Source organism: Hydra vulgaris, chromosome 13, assembly GCF_038396675.1.
Source record: "Hydra vulgaris chromosome 13, alternate assembly HydraT2T_AEP".
NCBI classification, from domain to species: domain Eukaryota; kingdom Metazoa; phylum Cnidaria; class Hydrozoa; order Anthoathecata; family Hydridae; genus Hydra; species Hydra vulgaris.
In genome coordinates this window covers 53,506,074-53,527,291 of record NC_088932.1, presented here as the reverse complement: position 1 = coordinate 53,527,291, position 21,218 = coordinate 53,506,074, and the positions used below count along the sequence as shown (strand labels likewise).

The 21,218-nt window shown below is 29.6% G+C and overlaps 1 protein-coding gene across 2 annotated transcripts in view; it reads left to right on the top strand.

Annotated features, from left to right (window-relative positions):
• LOC100211019 (jouberin) overlaps positions 1 to 21,218 on the top strand; it is a 55,746-nt gene that overhangs the window by 6,943 nt on the left and 27,585 nt on the right. For both annotated transcript variants that reach the window (XM_065816819.1, XM_065816820.1), the window contains exons 2-15: positions 7,417 to 7,537; positions 7,610 to 7,734; positions 9,295 to 9,385; positions 10,357 to 10,477; positions 13,269 to 13,305; positions 13,660 to 13,710; positions 13,787 to 13,913; positions 14,011 to 14,100; positions 14,594 to 14,696; positions 15,664 to 15,753; positions 15,841 to 15,951; positions 18,610 to 18,735; positions 18,828 to 18,889; positions 18,970 to 19,101. In XM_065816819.1, coding sequence (XP_065672891.1) covers positions 7,417 to 7,537; positions 7,610 to 7,734; positions 9,295 to 9,385; positions 10,357 to 10,477; positions 13,269 to 13,305; positions 13,660 to 13,710; positions 13,787 to 13,913; positions 14,011 to 14,100; positions 14,594 to 14,696; positions 15,664 to 15,753; positions 15,841 to 15,951; positions 18,610 to 18,735; positions 18,828 to 18,889; positions 18,970 to 19,101 — 1,387 coding nt within the window. The remainder of the gene's footprint in view (positions 1 to 7,416; positions 7,538 to 7,609; positions 7,735 to 9,294; positions 9,386 to 10,356; positions 10,478 to 13,268; positions 13,306 to 13,659; positions 13,711 to 13,786; positions 13,914 to 14,010; positions 14,101 to 14,593; positions 14,697 to 15,663; positions 15,754 to 15,840; positions 15,952 to 18,609; positions 18,736 to 18,827; positions 18,890 to 18,969; positions 19,102 to 21,218) is intronic.

The window sequence follows — 21,218 nt, the reverse complement described above, 5'->3', positions numbered from 1 at the left end:
TTTAGTCCTTGAAGAATTGAGTCCAGTTAACTTATATTAATATGGTGTGTATCACTTGCTAGCTGAAGCGTCTTCAACAACTTCTCCCCATATATTTCTTTAGATTCTCAATCGAAAAATACATTGTCATAAAAATTTATACAGATAATTTGCAACATTTTATGCAGCTTCTACACTTTCATCAGCAAATATATTATGTAGTTATCACATGCTTTCTTTATGGTTGGGTTTACATTGAGCAGGTGATGAAGAATTGTGGTCATTATTGTTAGAGACATGTTGATACCAAAACACATTCTGGTAAAACAATGCTGTTGCCGATTTATAATCACCGTTTAATATGGCCAAAGTTTTTTATCGATGTGAATTTGAAAAGTAGGCTTTCTTAAGACCATTTTTTTTTTTTTTTTACTTTCAATAACACAGTTTCTCTTGGCAATCGCCCACTTTTGCTGTGTGAAATTTAAATTTAAATTTGTTGAGAGCTCAGAAGTCTCCCACTGAAAGTATCTTTTTGCTTTTGTTTACTTGAACAGCGCTCAAAAGTTGTATCAATACATTAGGTGGTCCCAACCTAGTTCATTATATGTACAAGAACGCCAGAATTGATCCATTCATTTATTTCTCTTTGGTAACTACGTTTGTGCTCTTGGTTCAACATTTGAAAAAAAATTCAACAATGAAAAAACAAATGGTATTATTAATTGCGACCTCTTTATTTCAGCTCAATGATGCCATCCACTTTTTCCTGCTGAACTTTGCAGTGAAATCCTTATGTTTTATTCCGTTTATTTGCTTTTGACTTTTTGAAACAAAATCATGTGTGCATTTAGCATGAATTATTGTGATTGAGCATCCGGAATCAATTAATGCTATTTAGAGCATTCCATTTATTTTCACTTTTAATGACAGCAATGCTGTTTCCTGGTTTGGAGTGCAATATCCACCAAAGAATACTGGATTTCATTATTTCCAAGTTTTCCCTTTCCCTTGCAGTCCCATGTTGAAAATAATAAATGCAAAATGATGGATTGACTGGCCTTTCATTTGTCATCAAAATATTTTTCCTGTTGTGGCTTTGTCATGGTAGCCCTTTTTGAGCAGTCAGTAATATCCTTACAGAACACTTTTTTGATTTCTTTAATGAGCCAAAGTAACATTCAAATGATTTTGTGTTTGTACACATGGACTAAGCTATTCATATTTTAGCTCCTTTTATATATATGTAAAAAGAGCTGTATGTATATATACAGCTCCTGTATATATATATATATATATATATATATATATATATATATATATATATATATATATATATATATATATATATATATATATATATATATATATATATATATATATATATATATATATATATATATATATATATATGTATATATGTATATATATATATATATATATATATATATATATATATATATGTATATATGTATATATATATATATATATATATATATATATATATACATATATATACATATATATATATATATATATATATATATATATATATATATATATATATAATATATATATATATATTAGGGATATGACTTTTTAATTTTTTTTCAAATAAAATGTTTCCTGTATCATAAATCGATGAACTTTTACCTAAAATCATGAAAAAAGGCCCAAATAGCTTTCTGCAACAAAAAAAGGTCACCCCAAAATAAAAATTTGATTTACCATTTTTATACATTCATTTTTGACCGATGTTTTAATCTTAAGCTTAATTCTCAGCTTAATTCTATTTATTTCATTATTTTGTTATGAATTTATAAATATAACGCCACACGTTACCATGGCAACGAAACGGCCGTGTGCCGGCAAATACTTGGAATTGTTATGTGATGACGTCATTGTGTTACCACGGTGATATAGACGACTGTAACAGACTGTAGAAGATTATAGAACTTAGTAGAACATTCTGGAAGCTCTAAATAATTATATAAGCGAGCTGCTGTCAGAGCTCAGTGTTGATAATGTGAATAGTTCTATGAAGTACTCTGCGTGTAACTGAGCTAATAAGGAACTACTGTAGCGAACTAAAGACGCTGTAAGTGTACGAAGTATAAGTAGTTGTAGCATTATCGTTAGGATACGGACTGGATTATCGAACTGTTATCAACATTGACTGGATTATCGAACTATAATTGGATTACTATACAGTTAAAGTATTTTATTAATTAAACGACTTTATTAAACGGATATTTACGCTCAGCTATCCGTAAAGTCGTAACAATATTATATGATGTCTCACAAGAAAAGTCATACCACAGTAACAAAGAACAAGAAGACTTGGACTAAAAATTTGGTGAGATTTCAAGAGTCACACAGAAGAAGAGGAAGCGTGGCTGTAGAAGAACATTCACTCGATGAAAAATCCAGAATACCACTTCAATTGCAGATCGTAGGAAGATACCAGTTTCTCGGAGCATATGTTAAAGGAAGAAAAGAACGAATAGACCAAATTTCTAAGGAAATTACAAAATTGTGGGACAATAAACTAAATTTTCCACGTGTGTCTGATCAAGTGATAAGAGCAAAGCTTATGAAGGTGCTGAAGGTCTATGATGAATGTGTCAAGCGTGGAAAATATGATGTTCTCAATGCATTATTTGACATCACGAAAGTGAATGGCCAGTGGTTATCCTCGGAAGATAAACGTCTATACCACCTACAAAAAGAAAGTAAAGGACAGGTGGGGTACTCAACAGGACAAGTGGCAAGTAAAGAAACCATTCACCCTTCCAAGAGAAGGAAAGTCCAGTCTGGAACAGCAATACCTTCCACATCACAAGTCCTGTCTACCACAGACAGTGGTACTGAATCTGAAAACTGCAAAAGTAAGAGTGAAGATGATGAAGACGACGACGGTGATAAAGACGATGATGAGGACACTCAGAAAAAAACTAGAAAGCACTACAAAAGTAAATTTGCTGTAAGTATGGTTACATCAAGTGGAGTTTCCACAAAGAAAGCTGCTAAAATATGCAATGTATTATCACAACAAGGTATTGATATTCCAACTCCAAGTCAATCAGCAATTTACAAGTCCATATTCAAAGAGGCAGGTAAATTAAAAAAAGAAATGATACAACAACTTAAAATGGAACAGTGGTCCTTACACTTTGACGGCAAACGAATAGATGATAAGGAATATCAGGTAGTTGTACTTCAGAATGAAAGAACTGACGTGAAACTTGATGCACTGCGTTTAAAAGATGGCAAAGCTGAAACTGTTGCTGAAAAAATTGCCAAACTTATTGATGAATACAATTTGTGGAATTCAATTAAGATGATCATTACTGATACAACAAACGTCAATACTGGGAAGAGAAATGGAGTTGTTGTGAAGTTGCAACGTATGTTTAAATTAAAGGGTGTCACAATACCACAATTTATCGGTTGTCAGCATCACGTACTAGACAGGATTCTCCGTCTGGTGATGGACGAAGAACTTGGGGGTGATACCAAATCTCCAAACATTGAATACCCATTTGTGTCTGAACTGTTGAATAAGTATGATGAACTGAAGGATAAGTTTGTGAATGGAACTGTAGAAATTCTTGATAAATCAGGGTGGAGAGACGATATGAAGTTTTTGTACCATTTAACAAGAGTGTTTAGGTTCTATGAAGAACAAAGAAACTTCCCTCTGATTCACTTTCAGAACATTCCTAATATGAGCAATGCCAGATGGAACTCAAGAGCCATTCTCGCCATTCTGGAGTTCATTCTTATGCCTGAAGCGAGAAAGAATTTGGAGAAGGTTTGCAGGTTCATTTCATATGAGTGGGCAGAACATTGGTTTAGTAGTCAAAAGTACAATGACAATGACTTCAAGAATTTATCTGATGTATTGAAGCCTTACAAAAAGGCATTGCAGTCATTCAAAAATCACTGGAAGAAAAAGCCATCCGTCATCGACATACCACGAAGTAATCAGATAGCTGAACGTGCAATCAAGGTGATGCAAGACCTGTATGCTTCCTGCAGAAAGAAAGACAAACTGCAACTTCGATTCATTCTAAGTAATAAGCGCTAGACTCTTTATGAGACGTGAGCATCATGTGACCCATGTACTAAACACAGTAGGCCTATAGACACAGACAGTTATGTATATTGTTGTACTAGACGCTTTGATACTGTTAATTTTGTAATACTTGTATAATTATATATCACATAATGTTTTTTGTTATATCACAGTACATGTTGCATAAATAAATAAAATAACAACAGGAGTATGACTCTTACAACATCTTCAGCCTTTAATATTCATTTACTGTACAAAAGTGTACCTATTGAAAATTCGATTTTTTGGTTTTGGGGTGACCTTTTTTCAAAATATGTCAAAATGAAACATCTATTCGTTCTTTTTACATAAAAGTTCATTGAATTACGATACAGGCCTAGTAGGTTGCAAAAAAGTCATATCCCTAATATATATACATGTATATATATACATGTATATATATACATGTATATATATACATGTATATATATACATGTATATATATACATGTATATATATACATGTATATATATACATGTATATATATATATATATATATATATATACATGTATATATATATATATATATATATATATATATATATATATATATATATATATATATATATATATATATATATATATATATATATATATATATATATATATTTACAGTATTGAACAAATTATTGGAAATTTTTGTTTCACACGCATACTTCTAATCAACTTGCCTCACATGTCGTTGATCTCATCATCATGAAAACACTCATGAATCAGACATTCTATTAGGACTGATATATTGGTTATTGGCACTTGGATTATTGGATTTTATCCTGATCCCAAAGTAACACCATAGGATTCATGTCATGAAAATTCCATAGCCATGGGAGTACCTCAATGTCACTTTTTGTCATCCAGTCATGTATATGGAGCTTCAAACCGGTACTGAGCATTTTGATGTGCTTTTCCACATTTATTGTACTCTATACGATGTTCAGACGACTTGTCCCTTATCCTTTTGGTGGGTTCTGCACTCCACACCATGATCTTTGTGGGGAGCGCAATATCGTCTGATAGGGAATCTTCCCTGAACTCCTTTCCTGGTCTTCTTCTTACAGTCTGAACTCTATCATCTAATACTTGGATGGTAGACTCATCTGAAAAGATGACTTTTGACCAGTTCTCATTTTTCCAGTCTTTATGTACCAATGCTCATTCCATATGTGGTTGCTTCATTTTCTTAATTAGCTGAGATTTTTTTCTTGGGCAGTAAGCATGAAACTCAGCTTCCAGCAATCTTCAATTAGCAGTCATCCGGCTTGTCTTCACATGTCACTCTTCCCAAGTAGCAGCAATTTTTCTACATGAAGCTCTTTTGTTGTATTGGCACAGCTTTACAATTCTCCTGTTTGTTTGTGGAGTTGTTTTACTCTCTCAGCCACATTTTCCAATCCACTTTGCTTCAAATGCTTTCTTCATTCTGCACACAGATGAGGTGGATACCTTCAATATTTTTGCCACTTCTTTCTGGCTTATTTCTGGCATATTTTTCATTAAAACTTGAGTTTGTCCCTTTTTTCTGGGACTCAGATCACTCATTCTCCCCATTGTTTGTCTAGAAAAAGCAAATTTTCTCAAAACGAGATCTTCGGTTTTCAGGATCAATCAATCTAAAAAAAACGTTTTCACCTCTGAGTTCTAATTTGTTTAGAACTTTATATGTATTTATATGTATGTATGTATGTATGTATGTATGTATGTATATATATATATATATATATATATATATATATATATATATATATATATATATATATATATATATATATATATATATATATATATATATATATATATATATATATATGTATGTATAAATTAGTAAAAACACTTATCTAACTTTTATCTTCAACATAATGTTTCTCCATCAGTAGGAAACATGTTGAAGATAAAAGTTAGATAAGTGTTTTTACTAATTTATTATTGCTCTGTTTTTTAAGAACATTGAGCACTCATTCGTAGAATACACTGACATAACACACACACACACACACGCAGAGGTTTGCAATAAACCTGTTAGTTTTAGTGTAGGTTTTTTTGAGTTTTACTGATTCTTATAATGTTTTTGTTTACTTTTGAATGAACAGAGAGTTAGGTAGATGAAATAATAAAATGATTTTTTTAATTAATAAAATCCAGTTTGTTTTTTTTTCAAAACTTTGTTATTTACAAATTTTGTTCAGTTTTGAATCCAAAATTAAATAATAAGCAGATAAATGGCTTTGTCCAGTGTACCCATGGTTATTCCCAGTTTACTAAATCTTGTATCTTATCTCAGAAGTTGGGCTTTAGAGACTTTTAGCAAATCTTGACAGTGTTATTAACAAGGTAAATCGAACATTCCATCTCTTATTGATCTGATCTTATTATCTCTCCCAAGGATAAGGCAGAATTATTTGCAGAGAATTTTTCATCTGATTCAGCTCTTGAATCTTAATGCCATGGAAAATGACATCTGTGGAAAATGGCATCTGTGGTTCCACTTTTTAAAAACTCTGGAGAACATTCTAACCCCTCAAACCATCAACCGATCAGTCTTTTATCTGATATTAGCAAAGTCTTTGAGTCTTTGATCAGCAAGTTTCTAACATCCCATCTTAGTCGAATAACTTTGGGACAATCAATACGGCTTTTGTTCTCGCTCTATGGCTTGTTTGCTAACTAATGTGACTGAAAGTTTTTATTGTGCATTAGATGGAGGTGGCGAGGCTAGGGTTATAGCTCTTAACATATCTAAAGCTTTCTACAAAGTTTGGCATGCTGGTCTTCTCCATAAGCCAGCTTCATATGGTGTATCTGGGAAAGTTTTTTGAGATTGTCAAATCATTGTTTTTTAACCGCCTTATTAAAGTCATTCTCAAGCCAACACTTTTCTTTATTTTCAGTAACTTCTGGGGTACCTCAAGGTTCTATTCTTGGTCCTGTATTGTTACTTTTACATTATGCATTAATGATCTTCATGACAATCTTAAATTAAAGTAATCTTACATCTTTAGTTTTACATTCTTTTTATTTCATCTTACAGTTTTTGATTTTTAAAAAAGAAAAAAAGAAAGATGTGGTTGCCTCTTAAACTGGTCTTAACTTAAACTTATTTACTGGATAGGATTTGTCAAGAAATATTTTTCTAATCTGAAATTTAGTTGGATTTTTTTGGGTGTCTAAACTGGTATACAATTGTCATAATAGGCCTGGATACATCACTGTTTGGACTTTCATTGAAATATATAATAAACATTTTTCTTATAATAGTTACTTTTGTTTACTTTAGAAGCACAAAAACAAAAAAAAAAGGTGAATAGTTTTTTAAAATTTTCTAGTTCAATTAGCTAATAAAGAAAGAGATGAATTAAAAGCTGCAAGAAAACGAACTCAAGCTCGGTTTGAAGCTCTGGTTAAAGTTGGTTCTGAAGTTGATGGAAATGATGGTAGCTCTGATGTGTTAGTATTCACTTTTACAGGTTTTATATTACTGTTTGGTTACAAAATTGTAACTAATAATTTTTGTTTTAGTTACATTCGTAAACCTCAAAGGAAAAAAGTAAGGAGTAAAACAGCTGATATAAATTTCAGTAAAGTAAAAAAAAGCACTGAACTTTCAAGATTAAAAAGTCAATCACAGGAGCATCTTATCAAAGGTGAGTTGTTGTTAAATTAGGTTTTGTTTTTGTATATATATATATATATATATATATATATATATATATATATATATATATATATATATATATATATATATATATATATATATATATATATATATATATAATTAGGTTTTGTTTTTGTATATATATATATATATATATATATATATATATATATATATATATATATAATTAGGTTTTGTTTTTGTATATATATATATATATATATATATAGATATATATATATATATATATATATATATATATATAATTAGGTTTTGTTTTTGTATATATATATATATATATATATATATATATATATATATATATATATATATATATAAAAAAACAGTTTTTATGCAATAAAATGTGAAAAATGTTTATATAAAATTAATATTAAATAATAAATATTTATTAAGATTAGAATTGTATAAAAGTAAATTTGAAATCACCAATCATATTGTTTTAAAGATAATAGACATAACATTTACTAACTTCTGTGTGTGATTTTTTTGAAATGCCTGAGAAGATTTTACTTAAATTTTTCAAATAATCATATTTAATCTCAAGGAGAATAGCTTTTATCTTCTAATTAATAATTCCATCTCAAGGAAAATAGCTACTATAGTCAAATTTGATCCCAGGCTTCAATCAGTGTAAGTTTTTGAAAATCATTTGAAGCTATAGATTTGAGAGAGGGTTGCTATAGCAATAATTAAAAATGGTAAATGCATTTTTGACTATAGTGGCCCCCAGTATATCTCTATGTATATACATTTTAATTTTTGAGTTTTAATAATTTCTTATTAGCAGTACAGTTTATACATGATCCCATTTCTTTTGTTATTTTTATATCATTTCTTCATAAAAGTTTTTTTAAAAATGTTTCACACTCTTCTTTAGCACTCTACACATCATTAGGATGCTTGTTGTGAGTGGATGCTTGTTGTGAGTGGATGCTTGTTGTGAGTGGATGCTTGTTGTGAGTGGATGCTTGTTGTGAGTGGATGCTTGTTGTGAGTGGATGCTTGTTGTGAGTGGATGCTTGTTGTGAGTGGATGCTTGTTGTGAGTGGATGCTTGTTGTGAGTGGATGCTTATTGCTGAAACATGATTTTTATCTTAACTCTAACAAAAGATTAGAAGAGTTTTTTTAAAGAAGTTTCTCCTTGAACCTCCTTGAAACACAGCAGTAGCACAACATGAGGATAATTCATTGATCTTTTGATTCTTTTGATTGCTTTTTATATCATTATCATTTAATTATTTTTGTTTCTTTTTTTCTTTATTGCAAGCACACATTTTTAACTGATAATTGTTATCAGTTTTTTATTTAATTTTTATCTTTATATCACTTTTTTAAAATAAAAATTTAGAAAAAAATAATGAAAAGATTTTGTTATTGTTGTTTTAATAGATATATTTGATGGATGTAGCAAAAAGTTTAAAATTTGAACAATAGAAAACTTTATTTATTGTAGAATCAATTCAATTTTAACTTCTTCTTTTTGAATTATTATTGTTGAAATTAATCATGATGATTTGTTGTTCTTAGCAATTCAAAAAGATTCTTCAGAGCCTGAAGTCCACTATGAAAAGCTTGCAGGAGATAAAAGACTTAAAAAAGAAAAAAGAAAAAAACCAAGGTCAAAAAATATTTATAATTTTTTCACATTTTAAAATGTGTGATTAGCCTGCGATCCACTCACATACCATATAATGAGACGCAATGGAAATTAATTAAGATTAACAAAGATTAGCCAATTAATGAAGATTGTTTAAAACTAATATATATATATATATATATATATATATATATATATATATATATATATATATATATATATATATATATATATATATATGTATATGTATATATATTATACTTCTCAAGATATTCAGCTTCTAAATTATTTTTTTTAACTTTAAAAAAAAAAAAGAATTATATTTTTTTAATTAGTGTTGGTGTGTGTCAGGGTTTAGAAATCAGATTTTTGCAGTTCATTGTCAGAAGCTCTCTCTAAAAAAATTACTGTTAGTTTATCAAGTCAATTCCATGTGCAGTTGTTTTTATATAGCAATACAGGATGCCACATTTTTGCGTTTTTGGGAATATTTATTGTTATTGATCTACAAAATACTGGCAATTTTTTATTGATATTGTCTTCAATTACGTAAAAAGAAAAGTAAAAATAGGTGATTGAATTTTGGGAAATTTAAACCCATTGGAAATTCTGTGGTATATGCAATGCCGTTGGGCTGGCTAACACCCTGCTATAAAAGCAGTTCTTTTCAAATCATCATTCTTGCTGAGGTGCTTTTATAATACTGCTACTTTTATAATACTGCTACAGTAAATTCTTGCATATGCTGTTACAGTAAATTGAATAAAATTACAAAAATTACTAAAAACGAGGCGATAAGTTTGGAAACAATTATATATTTGAAAAGTGTAAGTAAAAAGAGAAAAAAGGAGTTTTGATAAAGAAAATAACATTTCCATTTTGATTCTCATTGTTTTTAGTTTAGTCATGTTTTTAACTTTTTAAACTTCTATAGTCTAATGTTACTTTATCACTTATACTTTTGTTTAATTTTATATGTTTTATTGTAATAGAAAAACTGGAGAGGATGAGAGTAATAATGGTAAAGATAAAAATAGAAAAATATCAAATGAAAAGTCAAATGCAGACGGTTCTGTTCCTAACAAAACTAATGAATCCAATGTTGAAAAAAGGGTTAGTTTCATTAAATCTTAAGTTTAACAAAACTTAATTCTGAAAACAAATTTTACAAATGGTTATTTTCAAAATTTCTGAAGTTTTTTAATTTTGGAAACATTGTGAAAATTGTTTAGTTTGCTGTATTTTTATTTTTATTTAAAATTTTATAAACAGATATATATCATCATCATCATCATCATCATCATCATCATCATCATCATCATCATCATCATCATCATCATCATCATCATCATCATCATCATCATCATCATCATCATCATCATCATCATCATCATCATCATCATCACCACACTGAATGACTTGGCTTTACCACCACTGACCCTGCTGACCCTAAAGCCCATAACTTCTGCATTTTTGAATCTCTTAATCAGATAGTCAACTTTGTGATTTGTTTTCCAGACAACCCTAATTACTTACCTTCACTCCTTGATTTGTTTCTTTTCTCTAACCCTAGGTTGAGTTCAGTTTCTCCTTGATCTCCTCGGTGATCAAGGAGAAACTGAACTTAACCTAGGGTTAGTTATTAGTATAGAGATCATTACATGGTGTATCTGACCATGCAATGATCTCTATAAATCTTTTGTCTTGTACTTCTATGGACTCAGCCTATCATCACACTATTACTACTACCCTATAGCTGACTGGGATTCTTTACATGATTTTCTATGTGATGGTCTATTTATTATTGCAAGAAATCAATGTAAAAAGGTGATGTAAAGCTCTACTATTCCCAGTTCACTTGTATTTTATCTCAGAAGTTAGGCTCTAGAGACTTCAGGAAAATCTTCAACAGTGTCATAAACCAAGGTCTCTCATTCATGGGACTGATCTTATTATCTCTCTCAATAATAAGGCATAACTATTTGCTAAGCACTATTCTTCTAATTTGACTCTTATAATTTGAATCATGTCTTGAATCTTGAATGGCCATACTCTTCTTTCCTTTCCAATTAAACAGGTTAACCCACTGTTAGACATTTAAATCACTCTAGCTTCCATTGCTTAAGTCATATATCAATTAAACTCTTTTAGGGCTTGTGGTCCAGACAACATTCCGGCAGTCTTACAAAAGTGTTCTCCAGAGCTCTCTTCAATTTTCTCTAAACAATTTAATAAGTGCTTAACTAAATCTTGTTTTCCTGCCAGCTTGAAAATGGCATCTGTGGTTCCAATTTTCAAAAACTCTGGTGAACATTCTGACCTCTTCTATTATTATCCAATCAGTCTTCTTTTTGTTATTAGCAAGGTCTTTAAGCCTTTGATAAACAAATTTTTAACATCTCATCTTGTGTCAAATAGCTTATTGTCAAACAATCATTACGGTTTTTGATTCTCTCTCTCTGTGCTGACTTACTAACTGCTGTTACCAAATAATTTTATTATGCATTAGATGGAGGCGGCAAGGCTAGGGCTTTTGACATATTTAAAGCTTTTGACAAAGTTTGGCATGCTGGTCTTCTCCATAAGCATACTTTTTTGGTATATCTGGAAAAGTTTTTGAGATTATCAAATCATTTCTTTCTAATCGCCTTATTAAAGTCATCCTCAAAGGCCAACACTTTTCTTTATTTCCAGTAGCTTCTGGGGTACCTCAAGGTCTATTCTTGGTCTTGTATTGTTTCTTATCTACATTAATGATCTTCCTGACAGTCTTACATCTAAAGTGGCTCTATTTGCTGTTAGCTCAACTTTTTACTCCTGTCTTGACAACAAATCTTCTCTTTTCAATCGCTTAAAAAAGGCAATATAATATTGAATCTGACTTCACTTCTGTAACTAATTTAGGCTTGCAGTAGCTTGTTGGTTATAACTCCTACAAAACCCAATTGTTCATTGCAAATAACAATCAAAATACTGTCAACATTCCTATATTAATGAATGGCAACCCTATCACTGATTCCTCTTATGTCTTCTTGGATTTTTGTTTACTACTGACCTCTCATGGTAACCATATATATAATCAATTGCTAAGTTAGCATCTGCTAAGGTTGCTTCTCTTTATCATGCTTGCTATTTTCTTACTCCTGATTTCATTCTCTATCTTTGCAAATCTTTTAATTGCCCCTGTATGGAATACTGTTGTCATATTTTGGCTGATTCCTGATGGTTCTCTTTCTCTTGTAGACAAGGTCCAAAAACGCATTGTAAACATAATAGGACCCACTCTATCTGACAAGCTTGAGCCTCACTTTCATTGTTGTAAAGTTGCATCTCTCTTTCTCTTTTCTACCCATACTATCTTGGTTGCTGCTCAAAGGAGCTATTGTCTCAAATAATCATTCTTGCTTGATTCATCATTCAGCAAAGTCTCATTCTTTACTGTATCTGTCCCTTCATGAGTCAGGAAAACATCATCATATTTTCCTGACTCATATAACCTTTAACTTTTCTAGTCCTTTTGTCAACTGTTTTCTTGCTTTTTAACTCTATTTTTTGTTTTCTTGTAACTTCCAACTTAATAGTGTGTGCTTGCAGTGTTGTTGCAGTGTTGTAAACCAGAATAATAATAATATTAAACTACACATACACATATATACCAGACTAGAAAATTTGATGAGGCCCTCATGTATCTTTATATGATATTCTCGATTTATGGAATGGCTTAAATGTAATGATGGGATTAAATGATGGTGTTGGTGGTAGCAACATATGGCAAAAACACTTTTACCAATTTGGTATTATAAATACCATATTCATACATCCACGCCGTCCCGTATAGGTTTCTTGTTTTTGTTTGTTTATATATTCACACACATATAAATAATGTTAATATTTTGCATTTTAGAAAAATAGTACAAAAGTTCGAAAAAAGAAGAATGCAAGTAAAAATATTTTAAAGTTTAAAATCGAAATATAACAATTATTGTTATCTCTTAAATAAGAAAATTTACTAAAGTTTACTAATTCTATACAAAGTATTCATAAATATTTTTTGTTGCCACTTCTTGATTACCTGTAAATTTTTATTCTTCATTAATGTTATATATATATATATATATATATATATATATATATATATATATATATATATATATATATATATATATATATATATATATATATATATATATATATATATATATATATATATATATATATATGTATATATTGGGTCATGTGCATGAAGTCATTTTGTTTTATAATCTTATTCTTTTATAACAAATCATCTTTTTCAGATACTACAGAACGAATTATAAATGCTCTTAACAAAAAAAAGCAAGATGACGGTATTGTGAAATTTCTTTTTAATTGTTTGCATTTTCATTAGACACTTTAACTTGAAATTGCGTTTTCTTATTTTAGGTTTGCTATTCTGTATAATAATCCACAAAACTGATGAGTTGAGACCTGATTTTCGAATTAGACATCCTGTAATCAGAATCCATATTGTAAATATGAATAGTGGACATTATATAAAAAAGACAGATCCGTATGTCCTTTTTTATTTTCAAATTTATGACTTTTTTTTATTTTGACTAAATATATGTCAAAAGAAGAATTTCTACTTTAATTGCATGACAATTTAGAATGCGAAAAGTATTAACTTTATACGAAAATGAAAATGTTGATTATATTCTCCCAGTATTAACTCAGCCATATGATATTGCTAAAAATAGGTATGTTATCTTCATGTGTTCATTTAAATTTGTTTTGATGGGTTCCGGTAATGAATCATATTTAGTTATTTAGCACTTTTAAAATATGGAGAAATCTTTTTATTTCATTTAAAATTTGTTCAGTTATTTGCATAGTTAAAGTTTTTTTAGTTATTTATCCAGACAATATCCAAACAAAAAAAAAAAAAAAAAAAAGAGTATCCTCCTCGACTGTAGTGGCCCCCCTCGGGCCTTGGGAAGGTGAATAATATTTAAAAAAAAAAAAAAAATTATTATATTTAAATTGTATAATATAATTTATTTTAAAAATAAATATTATTAAACAACAATTTTATGAATGCATGCATTTAATAGCATAATTATGCTAATAATCAACTGAATTACGTTTAGTGAATGAAATGCAAAAATTTCAAAAATTGGTTTTTTGTCTCTCGTGGTTAAATTGATTTAAATAATTGAATTAAATTTTTGTTTATTGTTATTTCATTTTTAGATGTCTTACGCCACAATGGAATGAAACAGTACTTTATAATGAAATCTTCTCTTATTTTTTGCAAAGAGAACCAAATGACCCACCTGTTATTTTATTTTTTGAGGTATTTTTATTTTTAAAGTTTCTGCCACTTTTAGTGGTGATACTTAAATAATTATCATTAAAAAGTATTACATGTTAACTACAAAAAAAAAATATTGAAAAGATAGCATATAAAAAAGTAGTTACTTATGTAAAATATAAAAATAATAATCTTAATAATATCAAATATGAAAAAGTTTGTCACAAATGTAAGATATAAAAATATTAATACTACAAATTTATTAACTTCGATTAACATCTGATAATCTGTTAAAATTAAATCAAAATTTTATATACAACCTTCATTATAAGAAAAAATGATGTCGGCAATAATTTACCGACCTCAATCTTTTAAAGGTCGGCATCAGGTTAGCAAAAAAAGTTCGATACAAAGGTCTTACCATAAAACATAGAAACAAGGTTGGCAATTTTTTGCCGACCTCAAACACTTTTAGGTTGGCAGTTAGGTTGGCATTGCCGACCCTAATTCTGAGGGCTGTATATACATACTCTTGCTTGATGACAATGCAATAATCTCACTTGATTATAATTCAATATTCAAGGTTGATGATAATGCAATATTTAGTTATTAGTTTTGCAATAAGTCAAATAAATTAGTTAATTTTATTTTTATATGTAAAGAAAAATAATAACCCATATATGCAATTCTAGGTTTAGCAACTCTAGGTTTCAGCTAGATTTAGCAGTAGTATGTTCACCTAGGATGCATAAGCTCCTAAATTCAAAACAGTTGTTTACAACTTTTTTTTTTCTTTTCTAAGTTTAAAAAAGTAAATTTGCTTCGAAAAAAAAATTGAGCAAATTCCTTTAATTTTTGAAAATTGTGACTTGAATATAGAAATAAAATTAAAATGTAAAAAAAATTGGTTGGTAAATTCAAGTTTGAATAACAGAAAAGAATTGAGTTTAAAAGCATCTTCTTTATATTGACTTGTTTAGTTGACTTATTTAGTTATTGGCTTGCTTAGTTATTAGATTTTGCTTTAATGACAACAAAACTAAAAGACCTCTCAAAAACAGATCATGGTTGGCATAGACTGGCTTGGGCTTTCTTAAAGGTTTATTTGTTGATTTTGTTTTTTGTTTTATTATTTGCTTTGTTTTTTAAGAGAAAAATTATTTGATAGTTGTTGACACATGTTTAGATAGTAAGTCCAAGTGGAATCACCAACACTGGTAGAAAGTTACGCCTACAGTTCTATCAACCAATTTCAAAAACAAAAGTTGCAAGCAAAGATGACAATAAATCAGTTGATGTAAGTTTAATTTTCTTTAAAAAATATTGTAAACAATTTTTCAAAAAATTCAAAATGATCACCCTACTATTCGCTCTATTTCTACTTCACCTTATTATAAATTTAATAACTTGTTAAGACTTTAAGTGTGATAAAGAAATTTCTGCTGAATCAGAAATTTTATTAGTAGTTTAATAAGTTGTTAAAAATAACTTTTGATTTTCGGAGCTTTAATTAGATAAAATATTTAACAATTCATATGATGAATGACATGAAACAATAAATGAATGAATGAAAATGAAGCATTCAATGATTCAAGATACCAGGAATTTTTTTAAATCACAAGACCTATTAAAATTTTTTATCTATTAAAAGTTTCATTGAAAAAATTTTATACTTTGTTTTTTTAAAGTTAAAAGATACTTTCAATAAGTTTGCTATTTAAATATTATTCAAGAGATAATAATTATGCTTCATTGATTTTCGATGTAGATTAATTATTTTTACTAATAATAAATAATAAGGGAGACTGCGGAGACTTCAGACATGGGGAGAGAATGGACACTTAGAAATCTCCTACCCTGTTAACATTTTTTTTTTAAATATCTTCGCTTCCAGCAAGGCTGCAAGCAGCCACTAATTAAAGTTGGAAGTTACTGAAAGAGAAAAGATGAAGATTGTAGAGCAAGATAACGATTGACGGACGACTTAAAGGATTGCAAATTGTATGAATTAGGAAAGTAAGATGAAGGAAGTGAATTCCAAAGAGCTGATGTTTGAGGAAAAAAACTAGATGAATAGGTGTTTTTTGGAGCACTTAGGAACAGTCACAGAAAAAGGATGAGACTTATTGAATGACGAGTAACACAAGAATGAATTTTAGTAGATGGCACAAGAGATGTAACTCTTTAGAGTAGTGCCCATTATAGTATTTGTAGAAAAGAGAAAGAGAAGCAACACTAGGGCGATGTGATAATGGTTGGAGGTTGGCTGCAAGAGCAGGTCCAACTATGTTTACAATGCATTTTTGCACCTTGTCTAAAAGAAAAAGGGCATCATTAGAAGAACCGCCCCAGATTTGGCAACAGTATTCCATACAAGGCTGGATTTGAGATATATAGAGATAGAGAATAGAATCCGAAGTATGAAAGTGACGAGCTCGATAAAGAGATGCAACCTTAGCAGATGCTAATTTTGCAACTGATTTCATATATGGTTTCAAAGAAAGATTGGAAGTAAAAGTTAATCCCATAAGATGAAGAGTAGATGACTCATTGAGTACATCACCGTTCATAAATATAGGAAGATCTAAATTATTGCGATAACGATTGGCTGAAAAAAATTGAGTTTTATCTGTATTGAAGTTCACCAGCCACTGTGAGCCCCATGCTGTAGCAGAAGTGAGATCCTTTTCAAGCTCAAATGCCCCCTCCAAGCAATCGGATCGCTCTCCAGAATTTTTGAAGATAGGGATAACAGACGCCGCTTTCCAGCAGGCTGGAAAACAAGACTCTGATAAGCACTTGTTGAATAGTTTTAAGAGTATAGACGACAGCTCCGGAGAACCCTTCTGCAAGACAATAACAGGTATATTGTCCGGGCCACAAGCTGTAGAAGAGTCTAGGCAGGAAATCACTTTAGATACAGATTTAAATACATTAGGACAATGATGTCTATAGTCAATATAATGGTTGACATTTGCTCTTAGTTTTAAAATAGTTAGGTGATAGTTTCCCACTAAAAAACAGATATTTGAGTGAAAAAATGATTTTTGGTTCTTTGATGTAAAATTATCTCCCCTTATGGGGAGACTTCTGACATCTTGGACATTGTATAAAGACTAATTGTCAAATGCTTTTGTAATGATTGCAATGAATAACAATTGTAATGTAACTTTTGTAATGAATAACAATTCTCTATGGACAATAAATAAAATTTTGTAAATTTCTATTTGCGCAATCATTAATGATTGCAACTACAATTCCCTTGTAGATTAATTCTGCACGAAGGTGAAGATTCTAGAGTGAATGTATATAAAAGCCGTACTGCAAGTAGCAGTAAAGTAAAGAGTTGTAGTTACTCGATAAAACAAAAAAGTTTAACATAGTTTACGAGTTTTAAGTTTTATTATCATTTTTATCACAGCTAATCAAAAGATGACCAGAAACTATAAGAGAAAAACGAAGCGTACATCTGAAAAGTTAAGGGAAGCCGTCACATCAAAACTATCAACTATGCTGATAGTTTTGATGTGTTTTAAGGACATGATATATTTTAGGTGCAATTTGGATGAATACCCATTCAATAATTTATAAATAAAAAATAAACTATCATTTTTGATATCACGTATTTATTTATTTGATGTCCATAATCTCCTCAATACATGTCTGAAGTCACCTTGTATGTGGGGTAACTTCAGACTTCGGACACTTGACTAACTTTTTAAAAATAGTTTTTAAACATTGAAAATCAATGTTAATATATACCTTAATCATTGTAATTTGACAAAAAAATATGTTACTTTGAAAAAATGCAATAGTTATTAAATAAGCTTATTTAATCTAAAAACTCTCCCCGGCCTCCCCTATATAAGTATATAAAAATTATATTGTAGTTTACTAGTGTTAGAGAAGAGAAATTTTTATTTTCAAGTAATTTTTTTTTAAAACTAATTCTTAGGTTTATGATTGGTGGAAATTTGGTGTACTGACAAAATATCCTTCCACTCTATATATAACAATCAAAGGTGTGCAACCTCCCAAGCAGCTAAATCCAACTACAAGATCAATGTTTCCTTTACAAAGGGTACTAGTTGATTTTATTTATGTAATGTAAATTCTTTAAAATTAAATTAATTTTAGTGAAGTTGATTCAAATGTATCTTTTTGATTATTCAGGAACAGGCTAGCATCACTTTCGAAGAGCTTAACTCAACATTAGATAGCAGAACTGGTGTCAAGTATTAGTATTTTTAAATCTTTGAATGAAGTTTAATTTTTTTTATAAGTTGTGTTTTATCTATAATTATTCTATTTTTAGTGACCACACAACAAAAGAGTTTTCCTGGACCAAGTTACCTGGTCAAATTAATAAAATACCAAATCATTTGTTTCTTAAGTTACATTCATCAAAGAAAGGTTGTTCAGTTGTAAAGTTTTCAAGAAATGGCAAGTGAGACACTTCTTTTACATAAACTATGTAATATAATGCTCTAAGGAAGTGAGAGATGCAATGGCGATGTGACATATGATGATGTGACATGATATGTGACATGACATGTAATGATGTGGCAGATGATATGACATGTAATAATGTGACAGGTGACATGACATGTGATGATGTGGCAGATGACATGACATGATGACATGTGATGTGTCAAAGTTTTGATAGTTTTATACTTTTTTGTTTTTTATTTTTATAATTTTCATCTTTTTTTATTGGAATTGTTTGTGTGTATATTTTTGGTGAATTGATAAAGAAATACGGTGCTATTCATGGAGTTATAAGGGTTAAGCCTTCATTTAAATATTGAGTTTAATGAAAATATTTTATGAGTTTATGTGAGTTTTATGAGTTTTAAACCAGTCGTTTTCTCCTCCAATCTTTCTTTTTTTTCTTTTTATGTTTCAGAGCTTTTTATTTTCTTGTTCATCAAAATTTTTTAGGAAATTTTGCACTCAAGTTATTTTTAATGTTTTTTGTTTTATGTTTACTCTTTTGCTTAGCTAATCAGCTACTCCAGCCTAATTTTATTGCTAGTTCAGTCTTTGTAGTTTCTTTGATAGCATATTTAACGCAAAAAGAAGCCTAGGATGCCTGTAAAGGTTTCTGACTATAATAATGACCAAGTTTCATTTAAGTTTACACAACTTTAAAGAATGATTGCTCACTTGGTTGTATAGATTCTCAACAGTTATTCTATTATATTATAGTCAGGGTTGCATGGTTTTAACCAAATGGTTTAAACCATTGGTTTAAACCATGGTTTAAACCAATTAAAAAAATGTTGGTTTAAACCAAATTAATGTTTTTTTAAAAAGATTTGAACTTACAACAGAAAACTAAAACAGGGTTATGTTAACAAATACAACTAATCTTCAATATCGCATTTTTTTTAAATCCATGATTTTTGTTTCTGTTTTTTCATAGAATAGAGTCCTCAGTGTTCTTATAGAACAGAGCAGTAATAAATTAGTAATAACACTTATTTATCTGTTTTCTTCTACAGGCTTTTTCTCCTTCATATATATATATATATATATATATATATATGTATATCTTATCTTATCTTAATCTTAATCTAAATATATATAAAGGGCAATGTGTGTTTGTGTGTGTTTGTTTGTTCTCTATAGAGATCCAAACCGCCGGACTGATCTCGATGAAATTTGGCATGGGGGTAGTCCTCGAGGGGGAGAAGGTTCTTAGCTGGGTTTTGACCCCGTACCCCGACCCCCGGGGTCAAGGGGGCCTAAAAATGGGCCCCCCTGACCCCGGGGTCAGGGGGGACCATTTTTTGGGCCCATTCTTGGGCCCATTTTTGTGTACAGATATCAGGTAAGCCAGTTTAAATGTTGGCCCGGGCAACGCCGGGTAACTCCAGCTATCTTATCTTCTTATCTTATCTTAATCTTCTTAATATATATAAAGGGCAATGTGTGTTTGTGTGTGTTTGTTTGTTCTCTATAGAAATCCACCGATCTCGATGAAATTTGGCATGGGGGTAGTCCTCGAGGGGGAGAAGGTTCTTAGCTGGGTTTTGACCCCGTTATTCGACCCCCGGGGTCAAGGGGGACCATTTTTTGGGCCCATTTTTGGGCCCATTTTTGTGTACAGATATCAGGTAAGCCAGTTTAAATATTGGCCCGGGCAACGCTAGGTAACTACAGCTAGTATAAATATATATATATATATATATATATATATATATATATATATATATATATATATATATATATATATATATATATATATATATATATATATGTATATATATATATATCTATATGTATATATATATATATATATATATATATATATATATATATATATATATATATATATATATATATATATATATATATATATATATATATATATATATATATATACACACATATATATATATCGTTAAGAAAACTTCCTGATGAAAGAAATATTTAAATGTTTAGCAAAACTATAAGTAGTTCTAACATAATTTATTGATACAACAAAAAATGTCTCAAAAAAATGGGCGCAAATGTGATATGATTTGGTTAAAATATACACGAGTGACTGTTCCAGAAAGA